The sequence below is a fragment of the Protomyctophum bolini genome, assembly GCF_963924005.1.
Source record: "Protomyctophum bolini genome assembly, chromosome: 3".
In the NCBI taxonomy this organism is placed as follows: Eukaryota; Metazoa; Chordata; class Actinopteri; order Myctophiformes; family Myctophidae; genus Protomyctophum; species Protomyctophum bolini.
The window spans coordinates 37,508,564-37,531,282 of NC_137864.1; the positions used below are offsets into that span (position 1 = coordinate 37,508,564).

Consider the following 22,719-nt stretch of genomic DNA (forward strand, 5'->3'; position numbering starts at 1 on the left):
TTGCAGGAAAATGCACAATTCAGCATTTCCCTGAATAGATGGGATAAGCATGGCATCAAAGCCAGCCCCTGTTCTGCAGTCCAAAACAAACACTAGGCCTGTGTCTCTGTCTATACGTGTGCGGTATAGACCAGTGATTCTCAAAGTGGGGTCTGGGGACCACCAGGGGTCCTTGAGGGAATGAGAAACGGTTCACTATTATTTCACCGGCTAGAAGAGAGAATATACGGTACTCCGAACATAGGTTTGACTATCCACCTGCACCCACTGTTATCTCTCCACCTATAATATACACTGGTGTAAAATGTTGTACTAAATGATTTAGTACATCATTTTAGACCTGTGTATTTAGCCTAGATCTCTTCTAAAAAAAACTCACTTTATGGGGGTCACTACTAGCACAAAACCTTTCAAATGGGGGTCTGCAGTCTAAAGTATGTAATCTAGATTACAAATACATATTTGATCAGCACTGCAGATTGTGCTGAATAGACTTTGCTTCGACTGCGTGGCCTTCACCCAGACGCACATTCGTAAAAGGTGGTGATAATAATAATGGTCCCATCTTGTGATTGTCTTATCTTGTGTTGTGATAGAGGCGGGGTTTAGGGACGGAGGGGGCGGGCGGTGATTGGACACGCGCATTCGCGTTACGCCGTTTCCGTTCGGGGGCCGTACACGCGCAGGCCCAGTGTGACCTCACTAGATATTTTATTTACTCCCGAAAATCCAAGATGGCTCCTGTGAATGTCTGAGGTCCCATCATAGCAAAATTTGGAGGATGCAAGCAGCCAACGAAAAAACAACTTTTCCCCGACCATCACACCCCGTGGAATTCGCCTCGCGTGGCGCGGAAGCGTCCGTGACATCCATCTAGGCACCAAAGTAGCCGAAAACACCCCCCCACACCCCCAAGTCCACAACATTCGGACTAGTTTCGGCTGAAGTAGCAGCAGCAGCTCTTCGCTGTCGCTGTCTGTCCGGAGCAGGAGGCAGAGAGCTCGTCCAAATGGCCGAGCCGAGAAAAGTACAATTTGTCACCCTCTCGGCCTTCGCAGCTGGATCAGCCACGGAATCTAGGAAACGCCGGCTGGAGGAGGAGGAGGCCGACAACGACGTCAACTTTGATGAAGAAGACGACGACGGGGAGGAGGAGGAGGTCGACGCGACAGCGACCGCCGGGGCAGGAGCAGGAGTAGCTGTTGGAAATGGTCGCCTCGACAGGGACAACAAGGCTGAGGCGAGGAAGATTACGATGCGGCTGAACCTCTCTCTCCGCGAGCCCAGCGATCACGCGTCCGCCGAGTTTAATTACGGCGAACTCGTCAAAAACATCCAGGTATGAGCTCTCTTTTTAGGGCCAGGGATCTGACTGGGAGTCTGGAGTTCATTTTAATGCACGGCGAAGTGCGAGTGACTTGTCATGGCTTTAGAGAGGGGGGGAAGTGCACCTTGTCCTTCCATGAACTAGCGTGGTGGTGGAAATGTCCATTCATGGACTTCACACAAAAGGACACCAGTTTCACCATTCATCCATCCGAGCCCCGTCCACCCTCCTCAGAGTGTAGTTGCAACTTCAGCTTGTGTACAGACATTGTGCTTTAGTTAGTTCAGTTGTTACACAGACCTCGTCCTCCGCACCGCACATGACACTGTCATGCTTATCTCGCCCTGCTACCTGTGTCTGTGACTGTGTCCTACACACTTGCCCAGCAACAGCCTAGTCATACAGCCATTACAGCTCTTGAAAATGCCACATGCAGTTTGGCCCTCTGGCTGCGGGTGATAGATTAGAGAGAGCATTGCTGATGGAAGAAGTACCAGGATGTAGGAGCCAAGGCAAATGTCACTGTTGCTGTGCTATCAGATAATGACAGTGTTTTGTTTGCACAGTTCAGCTATAGATAATACTGTTTTTTAAAGCAATTACTGTGTTTCCACAGTGGGCATTTTTATTTGGCAAAACTTGGATATGCACACATTTTATGCATTTGAGTTGAGTTAACATTATGTATATATTTAGATGCAGAGGAATGTGGTCCTCACATGTTAAAGCATTTTGTGTTTAATTTCAACCATTATTTGCACTTTGTTCGTAAAGGGTTTTATATGACGTTTTAAGTTTTCAACTGACATTAAGTGGTATTCATTAATGGTCTTGTCTTTATTACAGAAAAAGAATAGGCCCAAACCTCCAATTCAGGACCCTCCAATTCAGAATCCAGGCCTTAATTCCAGTGACCCCTTCAATGATGACGAGAGAGAGAGACTCCAGGTTGAGGCCTTGGCAAAAAAGTTTGAAGACAAATATGTAAGTTATTTATTTATTCATGAACTTTATAATCTGTGATCTGTCTGTTATACAACCAACCACAAATTGACCAATTCTATGTATATTATTATGTTTATGGCATTCAACGAGTATGCTTTTTGCGTCTCGTTTTTGTTAGATTTGTTAGCCAATTATGTTGTGGGTAAAATATTGTGTTGATTGTTCTTTCATGGTTTAATTATTTATTATTTTATTTATATATTTAATCAGATGCCCTTACTAAGACAGACCTATAGGGGTTCCCGAAAATATCTTCAGTGTTCTGTTCACTTACTTTAAAAACGAACCATTAGGTTGAGGTTGCAATCAATAAAGTTATTGTTTTCTTATGTTCCATTGTATGCATTATATCTTTAAATTCATGACTTATTCTTATGAATGGAAATCTATTTTTAGCCCGTAGCACTTGCACTAGCCTCGACGACCTTACAGGCGTATGCAAAGGCTAAACTTATGTAAGTTAGATAGCATTTTATGTAGATATAGCACTCTATAGTGAAGTCATAGTGTATACTCATAGCTTTACTGTACAGGTTTTCTACTGTTAGACAGATGGTAGGTTCTTAGCTTCCTTTAACCCATTCTGGGCGAGAACCCCTTTTGGTGTTTTACCCCTTCAGGCCGGGAACCCATTTTGGGGGTCTGTACAGTTTGTACAGTATTCAATATTACAAATAATTGATGCTGCTATATAAATATTAGAAGTTTTTCGGAGAACTTAGGTCAGGATTTAGAATGATATTTAGAAGCAGCATCAGGCCAATATGATTCTGGATGACCTTTTATTATGTATTTGATTTATTACCATGTGTTGTTCTTGCTTACTGTAAATCGTTCTGGATGAAGAGCGTCTGCTAAATTGTAAATTCTATTTTCTGTTCTTCAAGGATTGTTTACCTCGTCATCTTAATGGAATGTCTGTTTCAATATTTGTACTGTGTTTTGACATTTTCATTTTGTAGAGCAACACAGGGGGGAAGAAGAAAGACAGAATGCAAGACCTGGTTGATATAGGCTTTGGTTATGATGAGACTGACCCATTTATTGACAACTCAGAAGCTGTGAGTATCTCCTACTCCATCAACATCCATGCCATTCTCCTTCATGTTCAAATTGTAATATATTTTTGACAGCTAAAACCTAATATGCATGGTTAAAAAACGTGATGTTGGCTCGGACTGCTGGTGTAGCGGTCCGGACTCCTAAGCTTACATTGTAGCCTGACTGCACGTCGCAGGTTCGATTTCCACTCCCGCCGGCCTTTGCTGTGTCACTCTCCATCTCTTTCTCCCCATTTCATGTCAGCCTACTGTACTATATAGGCATAAAAGCCCCAAAATAAATTGAAAGAAATATGTTTTACGATACGATTTCCTGAAAATTGGTTATTTCCAGCAGTTCACACCATTGTGAAAAACACTCAAATTAGGCTTAACTCTAAAGGGTGAGAATCACCAGACCTGATTTCGACCTGATCATGATTCTTGTTTCAATCAAAAATGTCCAATATGTTGGAATATTATACATTTAATTATAATAAATGTATTGACATAAGTCTTTTTATATGGGTGCAGATGCAGTAAGTTCCGACACGCGTTTTGGTCCGACAGTCATTAGACAGACAACCTACCTCTATCCCTAACCATAACCGCAAGCACGGGATCAGCGCATGTCGGACTAATAATCCGGCGGAATTCCGCCCGGATGCCGTTTGTAGCTTATTTCTGTGATTGGATTTGTTTTTTCAGTTACATTTAAAACTTCATGTGCATGTTGGCTGAACTGAATGTGCCAGTCTGAAATCATGACATAAATCATAACCGCCACGTCATAAATTTGTCTTCCTCATATCTACCCTGGAATGTGTTATTGTTTTTCATTTGATGGTTGTTCAGTATTCAGGGTTTAAAACTTTGTAGCTGCTGCAATTTGTTTCTTTGTATGGATTTAGACTTTCTTAATTTCTTTCAGTTACAATTTGTCTTTGAATTCTCACAAACTGGTTGTCTGTCTGACTCTGACCCAAATTCCTCCAAAACTCCCCGTCATAATTTATTTTGTATTTTCCAATCTATGAAAGCATGTTGCTTTTTGTTGTTCGGATTACAGTTACCGGTAAACAACAAAATAGTCACAACATGTTTGGTTATTCTTCAGTTTGATGTGGGAAATGGCATTATAAAGCATTTGATAAGTAATTATGATATATTGCCATGCCTGTCTTCATTGATTGTGGAATGACTTCGAAAGGGGTTAAGGTTGTTCTGTTATTTAAGGATTTCTTATTTTGTTGATTTCCCTCTGTAATATTGACTAAATCTTTGTATAAAACACATGTTCTTATATGCACTTGTTTTTTCAGTATGATGAGCTTGTGCCTGCCTCTCTGACCACTAAGTTAGGAGGATTCTACATCAATACAGGCACACTGCAGTTCAGACCCTCCTCTGACACCGAGGGAGAAGAGGGGGCCAAGGTGAGACTAGACACTAACACTAAGATGAATGTGTTTCTTTCTGCTATCATGGAAAAGCGTTTCCAGCCACAGAAATATTATGGGGTAGATTTGGTCTTTTCAGCGATGTTCAAATAATTATACCCACATCACAAATGTACGTATTGCCAAGTCATAGTTGTAGTCAAAAGTTATGTGATCATTAAATCGACTAATGTTACTTTAGAAAGAAAAAAAGACTCCTTTGAAAATATATGGCAATAAATTTGGCCTTGTGAAATTGTACTGAACTTCACACAAGTCAGGCAAACGTAATGAAATAAGGTTGGCAGAAATATGTTGGAACTTGGAACCCTACCCATGCACACACACAAAAAACTGTGTGTATCCCCTTCCTACTTCTTTAGTTTGGTGGGCTTAGCCCACTGTATTAACAACCACATGGCCAAAATGTAATTTGTGTTGGTTACAGGCAGCAGATAGTTAATGGTCTAAAGATGGCTGACAGAGCCGAAGCATCATGCCAAGAGACTCTACAGAAATGCTGGCCTACACACAAACTTTGGCCTATTCTGTAAGGAACTGGACATAACCCACTGTGACGTTCTTTTGTTGTGCTACTTGCTGGAGTTGACAAAGGCTGTTCTGTTCTGTGTTCTTATTTCAGATTCTCATTGGTGAAGATGACGATGATAATGATGATGATGGGGTGGTGATTAAAAGGAGGAAGAAGAAAGAAGTGAACAGTTTGGAAGAGAAGAAACCCAGGAAGAATAGAGTACCTAAACAAGGGTGAGCAGAGCACTGAGGGCTTTGGTTGAATGTCTCTAATAATGGAGTATGTTCTGTCGGTTAAAACGTCTAATAATTTGGCGGTATACATTTTAGTTTGAATATATCATAGGCCCTCCGATACTGTAGTTTTCAAGGCCAATACAAATTTCAATATTTTGGAGCACAGGAAGCCAGATAAGCCAGCATCAACAGATCTTTTTTCTCTCTCTATCAAAGATCATGATATCCTTAATCAATATAGAGAACTCTATTGAGACGTATGTGCACAATGCAAATGCATTCTGTATGTTTGTTTCCTCTATTATTCTCTTATTACACCAGACAAGTAGCATCTTTATCTACCGGTACTTGAAAGTTGAAACAAACAAAAGCTTCACAAATTGGAAAACATTTGTTGGGGAGAACTAAAAACAGATCTGCTAAATTGTTGTCTTTAGCTGCCGTTCCCGGTGAAAATGCTCAAGGTTTCTCTGACAAAATTGTTCTGTTCCTGGAACAGAACATTTTAGATGACTTATTTGTTAACATAATATTTCTCCATCTTTGAAACAGTAATAATGCCCTACCATGTGCAGTACATCTTTGCGATACTATGTTCTTATGATCTGTGCCCTCACTAGGGATGTGATATAAAGTCGACTTTCGACTCATACTCATCTCGACTCAAAAATATATATTTTTTAATATATACTGGTATATATTTTTGTAATGGCTTGTTCAAAAACAAAATCAATGTTTCTGTTTTCAAAACTGTACAGGCACGTATCTTGTCGCCAAACAATAACAAAGCCAAACAAAACCATGACACAGCTGCCTGTCGCAGGTTTCAACAGTATAGTTGCATGTTTTCATTTATTGTTCCTCATCCGAGGTGACAATCCCGATACGATCAAAGTGCTCCCAGAGTCCCGGGCCGTGTCTTGTGTTGAGCGAAATGTCATTGATATTTACCCTTTTCTTCAACAGAGTACTGCCCCTCAGCCTCCACCGGCCGGAGAAGAAGAAGAGGAAGAAGCTGATGAAGGACTCGCTGTGCCTGGCGGCCATGCTCCGTCGCTTCACGCGGGAGAAGGAGGAGATGAGGAAGAGGAACCCCAACGCGTTGCACACCAGCCTGGTCAACAACCCACACTCACTCGCTTCCACCAACCCGCTGGCGTCCAACTCCTCTCATCTCCATGGCAACGCGGCCAACAGCGACATCTCTTTGGCCGACCTCACCTCGGACCCCGCCATGGTGTCACTGCTGGGATCGGCCAACGAGAAGGAACTGCAGGACCTGCTAGGCGATCTGGACTTCAGCTTGCTGGACTCTCACTCTGCCCCGCAGCACGTTATAGCAACGGCTAGGGAGAACGGCCTTCTGGGAGTTGGAGTCCCAGCAAACAAAGCAGCAGCAGCAGCAGGAGGTGGTGGCCAGGCACGGGGTCTGGGGGCTTCCAGTGGTCATTTCACTCCACTGCCTGATGGACTGCCCGCTCCTCTTATCAAACGCATCGAGGACCTACGCACGGTGAGTCGACTGTTGCTTATTTCTGGACTTGAGTTTGTGAAATCACGTGGTCCTGTTTTATTAGTCATATGGCTGCAGTTAAAATTGATCCAGTCAGTAAATGTGTTCCTCAATTCTGTGGCACAAGAGAAACCTTGTGTTTTTATGTTCAACTGTCGGAGTTGAAAAGACTCCATGGATTCCACTTTAAGTCAGGGGTTCCCAGTGAGACCTTTCCACACCAAAGACCCCCTAATAGCCTTTATCTCTGGCTGCGTCTCCCTATTGAAAAGGCTTAAAAATACATAGCTGATCTACAAGCTCACAATGCACAACAATCGATTTTCTAATTGGCCCCTTGCCAGGGAACCATGACTTTGAAGACCTGTTTTTATATAAAGGAAAGTAGTGCAAATGTAAGGCACGAAGCAAACGCGGATAAGGAACTGAGGAATACATTTGGAAAGACAGAGCGGGGTAGAAAAGGGTGTATGGCTGAATTTCAGCATGATATGTTTAACATGGATCTCTGTGCGATTTGTCCTATTGCTGTCTTGCAGAGGAGTGGGTGGGGGCTAGATCTGGTTGCCCCTGTGGGATAACAGAATGTCGTGGTTATGTGTGTGTAGTGTATATGCCACTGTATGCGTGGATGTATGGAATGGTTGCTGACTCAGCTTGTTCTCCCGCAGGCCTCCCGTCAGTTTGATCAAGAGGGCCGGAAGAAATTCTTCACCCTGGACATGAATAACATCTTACTGGAGTGAGTGTGACAGCCTTTAAAGCACTATTAGCCAAGTTCTCTGCTCTTTCTCTCTCTCCTCTCGCTCTCTCTTTCTCCTGCTCTTTTGCCGTCTGTTGATGTCACTTGAGACAGTTTTGTTTTCCTTGGCTTAATATTTGGTTCCGTTTTGGATGTCGTGCATTTGATTCTCATTTCATCCTCATTCTCTCATGTCCCTATCATAATCTTGGACATGCATTTATCAGTTATACTTATTTTTCCACTGTCCCTCTGTAGGGCTGTCCAATGCATTGCATGCATTGAACATTGGAACGTTACAATTTATATTTCTGTTTGCCTTTTTAGGCTTTGTAATCACAAATTCCACAAATTGCACAGGGCAGATAATAACTTGAATATACAAAAAAATCACTGAACCATTCCATTCCTTTTCCAAAAAATGTATAAAATAGCGAAAACAGTTGATCTACAAACTTACAACACGTCACTTTGTTACGTGCTGTAAACTTGTAAATCTGCTATTTATGCACATTTTTCAACATGGAAAACAATTAGCGATTATGCGAAAAAATAATTGCAATTTCGCGATTATGCAATAATTGTGAGAGGCCCATCCCTCTGTGACCCCTGAAATGTCACATTTTCCTCTCTATATCCCTTTATATAAGTGATGCCTTGCTCATTGCCATTGTCCCGCTCTCTGTCACCAGCATTGAGCTGCAGGTGCAGGAACAACCACAGGAGGTGCGTTCTGCCATCTACTCCCACTTGGAGGCCTTTGTGCCCTGCAACAAGGAGGCCCTCCTCAAACGCCTCAAGAAGTTGAGCCTCAACATCCAGGTCAGTCCTGCTCAGCCAAGGAAAAATGACATGTGCAACCCTTGTTGTGGAGTTCTTTTTCTGTTTTTACTGGGTTGACCGTAAGCCTCTCTCTCAGAGGGCATTTAATAGAACAAACTAAATTTGGAAAGGTCAAGGGAAGTGCGTGCAGCAGGAATTGCCAGTCTCATGACTCGGTTACACGCTTTGTCATTGTTAGTCGGGATGATTGCTGGTTGCACGAGTTCCTTCAGTGAATTCACACACAAACTCTCCGCATCGATGCTAGTGCTTCGGTGTCTACATGTACGTAGTAGGTCTGCTAACAAAATATGTATGAACCAAAATGTCTTTGATCATGGGCCACTACGGTGACATTCAATCACATTCAATTCATCCACATAACCGTCCTCTACCTCTGTTATGTCTACACTTCTCTCTCCTTATGTCCTCTCTCACTCTGTCCTTCTCTTCTTCCTGTTCTCTACATGTACCAAATGTATCTTATGTATCTTCTCCGGTCCCTCTGCTCTGGATATTTCTTCTTTAAAAAAAAAATCTTAACAGTAACCCCCACGTGCCTACCTCCTCTCTCTCTCTCTCTCTCTCTCTCTCTCTCTGTCTCTCTCTCTGTCTCTCTGTCTCTCTCTCTCTCTATATTTTAGAAGACTTTTGTAGAATCATCCTCAGGTCTTAATTGGTTAATGTGTCCTTGTTCCTTCTCTCGCTCCTTTTCTCTCTCTCTATCGCCCTCTTGTCTTGACTCTTTGTACCTGTGTTTCAGGATGACCGTCTGCGGACGCCGCTGTTGAAGCTGAAGTTGGCAGTTTGCAGCGTGATGCCGGAGCAGATAGCCCGCTACAACATGGACTGCCTGGCCAAGGCTGCCAAGTAGGAAACTTCCTCCTTCTTTCTCTGTGCAGTAACAAACAAACACAAATATCGGCAAAAACATGCTTTTCCATGATGACAGAACCCAGTCACCAGGTTACACTTGTCTTGAACCCTATATACAGTTGTCTTGGTGCAACAACCTGTATCTAGAACTATGGTAACTTAAGGTTGTAATGGTAAATTAGGTAATACTGAAATATAATTTTATTGTCTAATAGTTTATGAAACTTGAGTGCCAGTGGGGGGTTCCTGACACGCTGTTTCACAAATTGGGACTTACCCTGACATACAGTATATTGTATATCATGTATATAGTGTATATCTTGAGATTATTATGTATTATTTTTTTGCTTTAATCCCTGGCCCGTGTACTGTGACTCATAGTTACATCCCATCCCAACCCAAGCCTACATCATCATCTCACTTTCACTGCTGACTACCAATAGAATGCTCTGTGCATGATAATAGGTTTGGATTGACTGCAGAGCATGGGATAAGTGTAGTGTTGATTTCGTCAACTAATAATATGACAAAGAAAATCGACTATCTTATGAAAACTACCGGTACATAAAAACTAAGCTAGGATGACTAAAACTGACAATTTTGTCAATAAATAAAATAAAATGCACGGCTATTTTCATGCAACCAATAGTACAATTCAGGGAATAATGATGGCATCAAGGCCCACCAAAATACATTTTAGTCGACCAAAGTCGTATATTTAATTATTTAGTTGACTAAAACTCTTCAGGTGACTAAAATATGACTAAAACTAAATTGAATTTGATTCATAATACTAAAACTAAATCCAAATTTGCTGTCAAATTAACACTAACACTAATTCATTGTTTATGTGTGTGTTGTGTGTTTGTATTGCAGGCAGCAGTCAGAGGAAGGTGAGAAGAATGGATCAGAGGAAGATGATGAGGAGAAACCAGGAAAGAGGGTGATGGGCCCACGGAAGAAGTTTGTCTGGGATGACAAACTGAGGTAATCACTCAATTACCCCCATCAGCAGGTTCAGGCATGTGCTGTTTGCTCATAGCGTCATGTTTGAGTCCAATTTATGACCTTTTCATGAATCCTTTTTTAGCCACACATTAGAAAGATTTACACTTTCAAAAACATGGGGAAAGAAAATTATTATTTTAAAATGTTTGTGTGCATTGATTGGAGCATTACAGCTAGCAGAATATCTTAATGTTTTTCAGTCATCGGCAACATAGACCATAATTTGTGTAGCAAATTATGGTCTATGTTCAGCATCACAGACAACGTGTAGTAAAGCCCTGATTTAGTCAAACAAAATAGCCAATCTACAAGCTCATAATGCATCACAATGTGATATGCTGTGAGCTTGTAGATCTGCTACGGGACACCATCGTTTGACGGAAAATCCTAAAATGTCTAAATTAAGTTTAACTAGTGCAAAGGTCACAATGATTGTGGCTTGGAAATATTCCAGTAGAATAGTAAGGAGAAACGGAATGAGCAAAGACATTCTTTTGGATCAAGTGAAAGTTTCTTGTATTTCAAGCTATAACAATATGTGTGGAATCATGTTATTGTGTGTGTGTGTGTGTGTGTGTGTGTGTAGGAGTCTTCTGTGCAGCTTGGTGCGAGTGAAACTGAGCTGCTATGAACTGGAGATTAACCAGTGCTCTCTCACTGTGGAGGAATACCTCAAGGCCTTCATGGAGAATGAAGTCAAACCACTGTGGCCCAAGGGATGGATGCAGGCCAGGTGTGTGTGTGTGTGTGTGTGCACACTTGCATGTAATTAAAACATTTTTGACAAAGCAATTTCGAAAATAGCTGATCATGTCACAATGAGACGTATTGTAGCCCATTTTCGCAGAGCATTATATTCTAACATAATTTATATGCCTCACAATAAGGCTACTGATTATGTAATGAATGAAGCTCTTTGAGTTTTTGAACACATCCCTGCAATGGGAAGTTTAGCCTAGCCTAAATTGAGGTCCGGGCTTACGTATGTGACGCAATTCCACATTTTGTTGGATAGCCTTACTGGGGGCTTGGATTCAACGTGTTAAACTGTGAAAGTGAAGACTTGAACATGGTGGTCTGCTTTGAGCTTTCCTGACTCTTTTCCCGCTGCTGATCCAGATCATATAGGGAGCACAAAATTCAAGAGGAGCTTCATCAACCTTTACAAATAAATGGCTGACTGTGTGTTGGCCATTCTGTGCTGTCTTAGTGCTGCCTGCCCATTTGAGATGCTCTCCTTCCAATGATCCGGCAAATATTAAACATTACTTGATCGGGCCCTGCTAATGCCTGACTACCCCCAAAGGCACCGGACACATTGCACAGAATGCCACCAAAAGCCTTTGGGTGTAGAGGCCTTTAAACTACAAGATAAAATCTGTGATACAGCTTTTTCCTATGTTAAAGCTATATTTCTGCCATGCTTTTATGAAATCTAGTTCAGCAAATAATATTTCCATAAAAATTATACAAACTTAAAGAAAACAATTATTAGAAGCTTGTAAAAATAAAATAAAAACATTTCTGATCCATGATCTCTTATCATTTTGTGCCCCCTCCTCTCTCCTCAGGATCCTGTTGAAGGAGAGTCGTATGGTACACGCTCACCTCACTGGAAACCTGTAAGTATTCACCTTCCTAAATGAACTTCCTAAATTTAAGGTCTGAGTCCGTAAGAATAACACCTGGGCACTTCTAGGGCAGTCAATGATTATACATGTCAAACAAATAATTGAGATTAAAGGGACACTTCACCCTTTTTGCAAAAAAAATATATGTTAATGACGTTTAGGAGCTTTAGAACACTTTCCTGGGGGTCTTTATGTGTGTAATATGTGGTTTTAGATATTTTAGATTGTAGCAGTGAGCCTGTTGTCTCTGATCATCTCTGGTCATGGACACTGGGCTCACTTCCTTCCTGGACTACATGTTGTCTCAGTAAGACAGCTCTCCCCCTATCCACAAGGAGGAGCAGTGCACCAAAGAATTATGGGAATTGTAGTCCAGGAAGGTAGTGAGACCAGTGTCCATGACATCAGAGACAACAGGCTCACTGCTACAATTTAAAATATCTAAAACCACATATTACACACATAAAGACCCCCAGGAAAGTGATCTAAACTAAAGCTTCTAAACGTCATTAACCCTCTTGCCGCGATTGCCGAAAGTCTTCGGCAATTGAAGCCTAATTTTGATATTAACACTTGCCGCCATTGCCGTAGCCCTTCGGCAATTGTTGTTTTATAGTGCATTTGATCGATCGAGCCATAATGCTACTTACGTTAGCCGGATAGCTAGCTGTGTTGTTAGCACAGCATTGGATCGTTCATCTTAGTTCGTCGTCACCATAAGAATCCATTCTATCCGTTTCTTTCAATCGCCTGTATCTCCTATTCCTTGTCCCAGATGGCATTTTTGGTCAAAACAGCGTTTCTTTGACGGCACGAGCCGACGTTGTGGAGGGCTAAAGTGTCCGGGCAATGACGCGATCATGTAAACAAAGGTTGTCATGGCAACGTAAAGCTGGCAGGAATAAGACAACTTCCGGTTGAGGCAAAATGTGGCTTTTCAAAATAAAAGCTCAAATTAAAAAAATGCTGGCGTGAATTAGGTCCTAATTTCTCAATAAATGGTGGCAGTATAAGAGTTAACATATATTCTTTTTGCAAAAAGGGTGAAGTGTCCCTTTAATGATTAAATGGTGTTTTTTTTGTTTTGCATTGAACAATGGAACGTTACAATTTGTATTTCTGTTTGTATAATCACAAATTGCACAGTGCAGATAACTTAAATATACAAAAATCACTGACACATTTAATATCTGTGTATATTATTTTCTTTCCAAATTTCCAAAATAATAATAATAATAGCTCAAATTTATATAGTGCTTTTCTAAATACCCAAAGCGCTTTACATAGGAACACTAGGAACAGACTTTATTAAGAAGGGAAAAAAAGAAAAACCTAACGGATACAACAACAGTACAGGGTTAAAAAGATAAACGAGGGAAGGGTGGGACATCCTAACCAGACCTCTAGCGGTTATGTAATAATTGTGACAGGCCTGGGCACTTCAAGATAGATGTTTCGACTTGCATCTTGCTCAGTCAAACCACGCGAGTCGAAGTGTGAGTCACCCATGCAAAAATAATGGGTATGGGCAGACTGCAGACCAGTCGAGTGCTCCAGTGTTTTATTTGGGTATTCTCTCCTGAAGTGCCCAGATCTTATTCTTTCTGAGCTGTTGGACTTCTCTTTCTATCTATGTCTAATAAGTCTTAAGTGGCTTCTTTATGAAGAGAGTAATGGAATATGGTTTCTAAAAAGCAACAAATGTTTAAACTAAATACCCAGCTTATATTTCTCCACCCAGAGTCAAGAGGAGAATAGTGCCAGGGCCAAAGGCTAAAGCCAAGGTGAGTACTAACTTAGTAGGTTCCTCATTCAGTGTTCAGTGTCAGTTCCTTCCTCAGATGCATATAGATGGGCAAATTTTACATGATCTCATATTGTTATCTACCGTGTCATACTACCACAACATTATTATGAGGATGGAATTTTTAACCATGTAACCCTGCACTATAGTGTACATGTCATGCCAGGTCGCTAGGTGGCGGTGACGGACTGCCAGATAGACCAGGCACCAATGTACAAGAACCAGTTCCTTTCTACTTCCTATCATAAGGCTTCATAAAAAAAAATCATCATTTACAATCTAAATTTGTAAAGGCCATGCACTCCAGTGAATAGCATTAGATACAGTTTTCATGTAATTTAATTTTGTATTTATTTGTTACACAAACATAATGTGTGTTGTAGAGCATCATTTAAAAATGCTTAATTAATAGTTTTAATGTGCAAATGACTAGTTTTTCAATGGATTCGGTTTACTCTAGAGAGGGTACTCTTATTTTGAAGAGATGATTGCTCGCTTCATATTTTGAACGAGAGGCATGTTGAAATCAGAAATGAAGTGCTTTGTATATCCATCTGGTCAAAACCACGGAGAGCTCCTTAGATTACGTGCGCCAAGCCTTTCTTTAAATGGGTTAATGGTTAATAGTTTGGGTCGGAGAAGGACTTGTCTTTTCATCTTGTATGCTTTTGACATCTTTAAAATAGACTGAATATACTGTTTTATGTGCAGGTACATAAATATTCAATCAAATCAAAGGGATAATGCTGGGTCTGTTCCTTGCATATCTAAACGTGTGCTGCCTCCTGTTCCCCAGGATGGCCTGTGGATCCAGAGGCCTCTCTCCATGGGAACCTCCATGCCACACCGGCCCTCCTCCTCCCCCTCGGAGCCCATCTGTCTGTCGGACTCCCTGGACGAGGACCTGACTGCTCCCTCACTCGACTCCATCTCCCACGCCTTAGCCCTGTTTGGCGGCGGCGGCTCCTCCAAGGGCATGGGCCACTCGGACAGCCCCCTGTCCCCCCCACCCCTCCAGATGCCCGCCTCGTCCCCTCCCTCCGTTGCCCCCCACTACTCTTCCTTGAGCACACAGCCGTCTGCCTCCTCGGCCATTTCCTCTGTGCAACATTCCCTCTTCAAGACGGAGAGCGTTCCCCCGGCGGGTACGCCGACTCCCACTCCACCTTCCGCCGTTTCTACCTCCTCCTCCACTGCTTCGACCTCGGCCTCCATGGCTCGCCTGCAGATGGCAGGCTTGTCGTCGCTGTCCTCCAGGCCCATGGACGTCAGCTATGGGCTCGTCAAGGGACCCGCCGGTGCCGGCCAAAATCAGAGACACATCACCATGGTGACGCCCACCCACCGGCAGGGCTCCGCGCTGCCGGGAGGGAGCAACAGACTACACCCGCAGCCCTCCCCGTCGCCCCCCAAACAGCGCCCTCCTCCCACCTCTTCCCCTCTCCTGCCCCCCCACCAGAAGGGCTTCGCCAGCTCTCAGGTGGCGAGCAACAACCCCCACGGACTGACCAAGAACGGTGCCAATAAAGCCGGTGTCATCAGCAGCATCAACGGCGGCGCCATGAGCTGCGGCGTCCCCACATCCTCCGCCCGCTCCAACTCCCACTCCCACCCGTGCTTGCAGACGTTCTCCCCGGTGGCAGCCCACTCCCACTCGTCCCCGCAGGGTAAAGCTCACCCTCCTCTGCCCGGTCAGCAGCAGCAGACCCCCCAGCACCAACAGCACCATCACCACCTCCACCAGGCCAACTTCATCACCCCCATGCAGGCCACGCTCACCAAGTCGTCCCACAGCAGCAACGCCTCGCCCATCATCAAGCTCACCCCACGGCCTCCCGCCCCCACCCCCACGCCCCCCTCGTCCTCGTCCTCCTCGCCCTCCCCGGGCTCCTCACCCTCTCACTCACTCTCCCACCAGTACTCCTCTTCCGCCAAATCCCCCGGCGGCTTCCGGCCTCCGTTCAGCCAGGGAGGGAAGCAGCAGAGCCAGGGCAACTACAGCTTTGCAGGTATGGCTGTGTCACCATTACAAATTTAAAGGAAAACTTTAGTTTTTTTCAACCAAGGCTCATGTTTTAGGTTGTTCTTAGAGAAAGTAAAAGATGAGTGTTAATTCTTTTTCATTTGCTGCTTTCTTTCGTTTTAGGGATTTTAGCTGTTTTTGACAGGGGGGGCGGTGCATTCGAGCATGGGGCTAAATATGTATTTCTTTACAAAATGTTATAGCGATTTATTTTTTTATTATTTACTATAGTCCTACTAGACCCCAAGACATTACATCTGGCCATAGAAGATCACAGGATCTACTGAATGTGATGGTAGCCTACTGGGGGGCAGCCTAGCTCTGGTCCATAGCCTTCCTGCTTCGATTCTGCGAACTTACCGGTTTAAATCTCAAATCGAAATCAGATCAGCCTCTCCTCTTTAGTGGAAATCTCACGAACGTTTGACCTACTCACCAATACAAACACAGGTTGTGTCAATAGAAAGCCTACTTTCCTTAATGGACACACTCTGACACAACCCGTGTTTGTATTGGTGAGTAGGTCAAACGTTCGTGAGATTTCCACTAAAGAGGAGAGGCTGATCTGATTTCGATTTGAGATTTAAACCGGTAAGTCGCATAGCCTTACTGCAGGGCAGAAATTCGCAGAATCGAAGCAGGAAGGCTATGGACCAGAGCTAGGGGTAGCCACACTGTGTGTCATAGGCTCAATATGCCAGTTTGACACATTCAGTTGATCCTGTGATCTTTGGTGGCCAAATGTAATTTGTTGGGGTCTATTAGGACTATAGTAAAGAATAAAAAAATAAATCGCTATAACATTTTGTAAAGAAATACATATTTAGCCCCATGCTCGAATGCCCCCGCCGCCTGTCAAAAACAGCTAAAATCCCTAAAACGAAAGAAAGCAGCAAATGAAAAATAAATGACACTCACCTTTTACTTTCTCAACCTAAAACATGAGCCTTGGTTGAAAAAAACTGAAGTTGTCCTTGACCCTTAATTATCACAAAAATAATTGCGATTAACGATTTAATGTATTTTTTGCATTGAACATTGGGAAAGTTACAATTTGAAATTCTGTTTGCCTTTTAGGCTTTGTAATTGCAAATAGCACAGGGCAGATATGACAAATCACAATATAATAGTATAATATACAAAGAAATCACTGACACATTTAATCATTTTTAATATATATTTGTCTTTCCAAATAATTTACAAAATAGTTGATCTACAAGCTTACAGCACGTCACAAAGTGATATGTTGTAAGCTTGTAGCTATTTCCGCTATTTTTGAGAAATGTTTGAAAATGTATGGATATTTTTCTACATGGAAATGATTGACGATTATAATTGTGATTATCTCAAATAATTGTGATTGGGCGATGATGTAATAATTATGACAGGCCTATTCGCAGGAGGCCAGAAAGCTCAGTCAGTCGCCAGCAGCAGCAGCGTCAACAACGGCAGCAGCAGCTCCAGCAATCACAGCATGGGAGGAGGAGTCGTGTCCTGCGCCAGCAGTCGCCAAGAGCTCACCCCCTCCCCTTCCTCGTTGGTCTCGTCGGCCAATCACGGTCAGAGGCAGAGGGCCGCCACGGGCGGGGCAGGCCAGGGGTCCAAGGCGGGAGGTGGCGGGCGAGTGTCGTCGTCCGGTACCCTGTCCACAACATCCTCTGTAGCCTCACACCTCTCACAGGTGAGATGGCATGTTGTAGTGGTGGACAATATGAAGTTTAGCATGCCGTTTTATGTTTTTGGCTCTTTTCCACTAGGACAGTGGTTTTCAACCAGTGAGTGGTCCGGGGACTACCATCACTACCTTTTTAACACGGTTTTCTTTAGCAAAACAATATCACTTAACACCCACTTTAAGCATAACCCGTCCATTCTTCTTCCAGGTAACGTCAGCTGGCAGTGCCCTCCTGGGCAACCCCGCTGCTCTGCCACTGAGCTTTGGGATGTTGGGCGGCCTGGTGCCAGTCACACTGCCCTTCCAGTTCCCCTCGCTGCTTAACTTCACCACTCCCGGAGCACCGGGGGCCGGCTCCATGGGCACGGCCGCCAGTGCCAACTCAGGATACTCCCTATCGCCGAATGAGCTAATGGGTGGGTAGAAGAAGAGCTCAACAGGGAACAGTCATGCTAACAGTCTTTTAACCGATTCCGTACATACGACGTTGCCACGTTATAGCGCCACCTACCGACGCGATAAGAATATTCTGAATTTTTCCTTTTTTTATTTTTTTCAGTTTGCCTTTCGGCTACCGTATGCTACGCTCTGGGCTCATATTAGCTTACCGTTGCCTTAGCTGTTAGCGTGGCGGAAAGAATGACTCGTCTGTCCTAATCCAGGGCGCTCTCCGTGGTTATGAACGGATCGATATACTGGCGCTTCATTTCTGCTCCTCATCTGTCTCTCCCGCAAAATATGAACGCTTTTTGGATCATATATCGTATAAATTAAAATGATCGCAATGTAAGCTAGCACTGTAAAGTAAACTTTTTTTAGTAGATTGTTTCCGGGTCGTGGAACTACTTCATGCCTGAGCTTTAGAGATAAAAAAAGAAGCTCAAGCTCTTATTAAATCAAAACTTTGTTTGTGTAAAAAACCAGAGAAACCCTTAAAACTGCTTCACAACAACGGTTTAGAATTAATAGATTAGCTGGAAACTAATAGGTTTTGTGGGTTACTACACATGATACATTGCTTTCACCTGGTTGTTACACAGACAATTTCCCTCTTGCGACAAGGAGGGAAAGATAAACTAATCGAATCATTGACATTGCATTGATTGGAATCAGTTTATTATCTAGGTATAAAAATTGGGAGGCGGCCTTTTTTCCAACAGCATTTTAGCCGACGGGGCAACGGTCCGATCCGCAGCGGGGGGACATTCGCTGCGATGCGAAAAAGCGATGGTCCGACATGTGCTGCTCCCGTGCTTGCAGTTAGGGTTAGGTTAGGATTGAGGTTTCGGATCAATATGCTGTCGGAAAAAAGACCTGCACCCATAAAAGTTAGGTAAAAATGAGGAATTTGAAGTTGTGCATTACAACAGACAACTATACAACAGATCAGAGTAAAAAAGAAATACAAAAAGATATAGTACATTGTATATTAGATATTGCACAGACAGGAGCAGTGGAGGAACTTAGAGAGTGTTTTCTTTGTTTCCTGGCATGTTTTACAGACATTGCATTGATATTACTGGCCGATTTTATTTTCAAATCTACAAATAGCAGTACTTTTATGCTAAAGAAAAATGCACTGCGTGACTCTTCCCAATGTTTTCTTTAGTTTTGTTGTTCTTTTTTAGGCTTGTTGCCTTACTGAAACATTGCTGCAGGTGGACACCATGTATGTCAAAAAATCTACACACTCAATGTTGAGTGTGTAGATCTGCTATTTTCACTACTTTTAGTAGTAATAGTAATTTATTTTATAATGAAAAATGTCCAAATCAGACTTTCTGTGACCAGATAACATACAAAACAAACTCCATGACCTTTCCTTTAATGCCACGGCTCAGGCCAAAATGTTGCACACATGATATCTGATAAAGTAATAGACAAATTACGACTGTGCAACTGTGGGCGACTGTGACTCGGTAGAGCAGGTCGTCCAATGATCCATGGGTCGGCGGTTCGAATCCCGGCTCCTCCTGTCTACATGTCGAAGTGTCCTTGGGCAAGACACTGAACCCCAAATTGCTCCCGATGTGCTGGTTGGTTCCTTGCATGGCTTCCGCCGCAATCGGTGTATGAATGTGTGTGAATGCGTGAATGTAATGCACTATGTAAAGCGCCTTGGATAAAGGCGCTATATAAATGCACCATTTACCATTTACAGATTGAACCCTGCTTATTTAGATTTGTATTTGTTTCCTTTTATTTCACTTCAAAACTTCTGCTGTTTACAATTGTATCAGTACCACATGCACACTCATTGTCACTTTTCTGTTCTTTTTTGCTCTAGCAGATGCTAGCGGCCTAGCATTTAGACCCTTAAGCCCAAACCACACTAAAGGGTCTGGTTGGGACAAAAGTGTTTTTAAGGTAGACCACACCAAGTCAACTCATTGCAACTCAATGAGTTCTGTGTATCTGTGTCCCACACCGTTACTGAAGTATAACAGCCCTACCTTCCACTGTGGCGCTCTGGAATTCTCACTGTGACCACCATCTCGTCTCTCGTCTTGTGTCTTTTCCCAGTTCCTTTCATCTCTCTTTTGTGCCCATCCTGGTGACCTCTCCCTTTGTATTCGCAACCATCTCATTCTTCTACTTTCATTCCTCATGTTCACATGTCATTATACCGCCTTTTCTCGCCACCCCCTCTCATCTGTGCCTTCCTCCCTCCATCTCTCCTCAGATCTATATAAGAGTCTCCAGTCGGGGGCGCAGGCTGCCCTACCTCCTCACTTGCAGCTTGCTTTCTCAGGTAATCCTCACTCCTCCTTTAGAAGTTCCTTCCTACCCAGTTCCTCCTTCCCACCCTCTCCATCTGTCCTGTCACCGTTCCCTTCAGTATGTCAAATTGACCTGTTGGGACAAGCGGCTTGCGTTTTTGGGTGCTTGTTTGGCATGCCTGTGTTTCCTTCGCTGTACCATAGCACGATAGAAGCATTTATATATATATACTGTATATATATATATATTTCAATTTTTCACATGATATGGGGATAGTTACACAATCATATCCACCGTCTGAATGGCATACAATTTCACCATAAGCCATTACGACCTGAGGACACGATTCTACAATATTCTTCTAAATCCTACGAGTTTTCTGAAAACTTTCTTTATTGGGGGTTCTTATTCATATCAAGGTCCCCAAAATTATATGTATTTGGCTGTGGAATTATTTAATGAAAATCATTCGCATCCTGTCTCGCTCTAGCGCATGTAGGCTGTCACATGTGTGTGAGAGCGAGAGAGAAGCGTCCTTTGTCTGTCTCGCGCATGTATCACGGGAGACGTCACGTCAAAATGAACAAACAAATGTAGCCTATGTATCAGGTCTGGATCACATCTTGGTGAACTCTTGCAGTGTGATTCCTTGTCTGCGATCAATCGTATAGTGTGTATAAGATGTTATGACAGCCGATTTCAAAAAGAGACTTGTGTAGAGACCTGGTTTGGCAGACAGTATGACTATCCAATGGAGTTGGGATGTTTTTGCCGAAGCGCTTTTTAATACTTTAATAACCTGAAAAATGGAGTTGGCTGGTTTCAGCTGGACGATATGTTTTTCAGAAACCCGTTTCTGTTTTAATGATGGTGTCCTCTCCTCCAATCAGATGCGAACCAAAGCCAGGGTGGAGACATGAAGCGAAAGTCCCACTGACCAATAAGGGCAGGAGATGCCGCGACCTGATAGGTGACATCAGCGCTTCCTCAAGACACCCCACCAATAGGAATCTTCACTTTGATGGACTAACATGAATCATGCTTATGTAATACAGGACCTAAAAATGGACATGGATAAATAAAACAGAAGAAAAAATAATTATAATAATTAATGTACCCTCACTAGGACAGAAGATGAATTCATTTAAATGTATTTTCTAATTACCGGGTATTAGAATAAGTCATTGGGGTGAATGATGAAACATTTATTTTTGTTCTGCTTATTTTTTATAATTTTCTTAATTTTATGTCAACATGTTTACATACGACGACCTTGATCACTGTGGAATGAGTGCAAGCTAGATGGCGGTACAAGACGGTAGTCGTACGCTACTTAATATGATTTTGTATTTAAGCATATGTGGAATAGTGGAACTCTTTTGTTCTCTTAGTACAAACATGAAAAAACAAGATTTAAAGAAATTAATTTCTTATTTTTCTTTCCTGTCCTTTGTCTCCGATGTGGGAATCGTTGTGTCCATAGAATTTTATTGTTGGAGTTCACCTCTGCTCCCACAAATGACTGTTAAGTAGTAGCTTATATTAATATTGATAAATTATTTGTGATTTTACACAGGGACAAAAAAAAGTATGTGCGCGTGAAAGAGCAGGTATTGATTTGAATGTGTGTGGGTGTGCATATATAGATGATATACTGTATTTTCCAGGTTACTTTGTACCAGTGGTTGAGATGGCATACCCACTTCTGTGTGTGTGTGTGTGTGTGTGTGTGTGTGTGTGTGTGTGTCCCCTCTCTTGCTCTGCGTGTCTTTGGTGCTGTATCACACTGGACTTTTTCTGGGGGGGAGGGAGGGGATTAAAACGAAAAACTTGAATTGCAAAGTACAACTCCTCTTCTGGTTAGGGGAGTAAGTTACAAGAGAGGGGAGAAATGTGAGACTGTAGCCTACTTGAATTTTTTTTGTGAATTCAGATTTTTATTTTATTTTACTTTTCTCTGCTTATGTCAACTCAACAGACTCAAAACTCAATATAACACAGCGCCTTAGTTTGTATAAAAAAATAAAAGTTTGAAAAGATCTATGCAGGACTGTAAAACGCTTCAATGCAAAAGTGCAAGTTGTCGCTTGGCTTTGAACCTCTCCTCGACTGTCGGTGCATTTCTGGGAGTTGTGAATGTGTATGTATGTCAAACAGGACACTACTTTTCTTAGAAATAACCTTCCCCTTTGCGCTGAATACCTCTGTTAACGATACCGTTTTTACCTTCTTATAATCTGCTTTTCTTAGTAAGAAAATGGCCATCGACCAGTTCTCTTATCCTCCATGTGTTGTGGACTGACCAACTACACCAAGAATGGC

At 42.7% G+C, this 22,719-nt stretch overlaps 1 protein-coding gene across 4 annotated transcripts; it reads left to right on the plus strand.

The window, feature by feature from the left end:
- Positions 1-508: 508 nt before the first annotated feature.
- On the plus strand, positions 509-22,181 carry ubn2a (ubinuclein 2a). 4 transcript variants are annotated; one of them, XM_080760247.1, is made up of 18 exons: positions 509-1,339; positions 2,174-2,311; positions 3,295-3,393; positions 4,695-4,808; positions 5,455-5,579; positions 6,549-7,095; positions 7,767-7,837; positions 8,530-8,659; positions 9,423-9,529; positions 10,412-10,522; positions 11,130-11,276; positions 12,115-12,165; positions 13,916-13,958; positions 14,775-15,987; positions 17,390-17,682; positions 17,885-18,092; positions 20,360-20,428; positions 21,288-22,181. In XM_080760247.1, the coding sequence occupies exons 1-18, from the start codon at positions 1,010-1,012 to the stop codon at positions 21,332-21,334; spliced, it is 3,843 nt and encodes a 1,280-aa protein (XP_080616373.1). In that variant the 5' UTR covers positions 509-1,009; the 3' UTR covers positions 21,335-22,181. The 4 variants fall into 4 exon arrangements, with proteins under 4 accessions (XP_080616373.1, XP_080616375.1, XP_080616376.1 ...); XM_080760249.1 differs by having other exon boundaries at positions 17,405-17,682; XM_080760250.1 differs by having other exon boundaries at positions 4,731-4,808.
- The last annotated feature ends 538 nt before the right edge of the window (positions 22,182-22,719 follow it).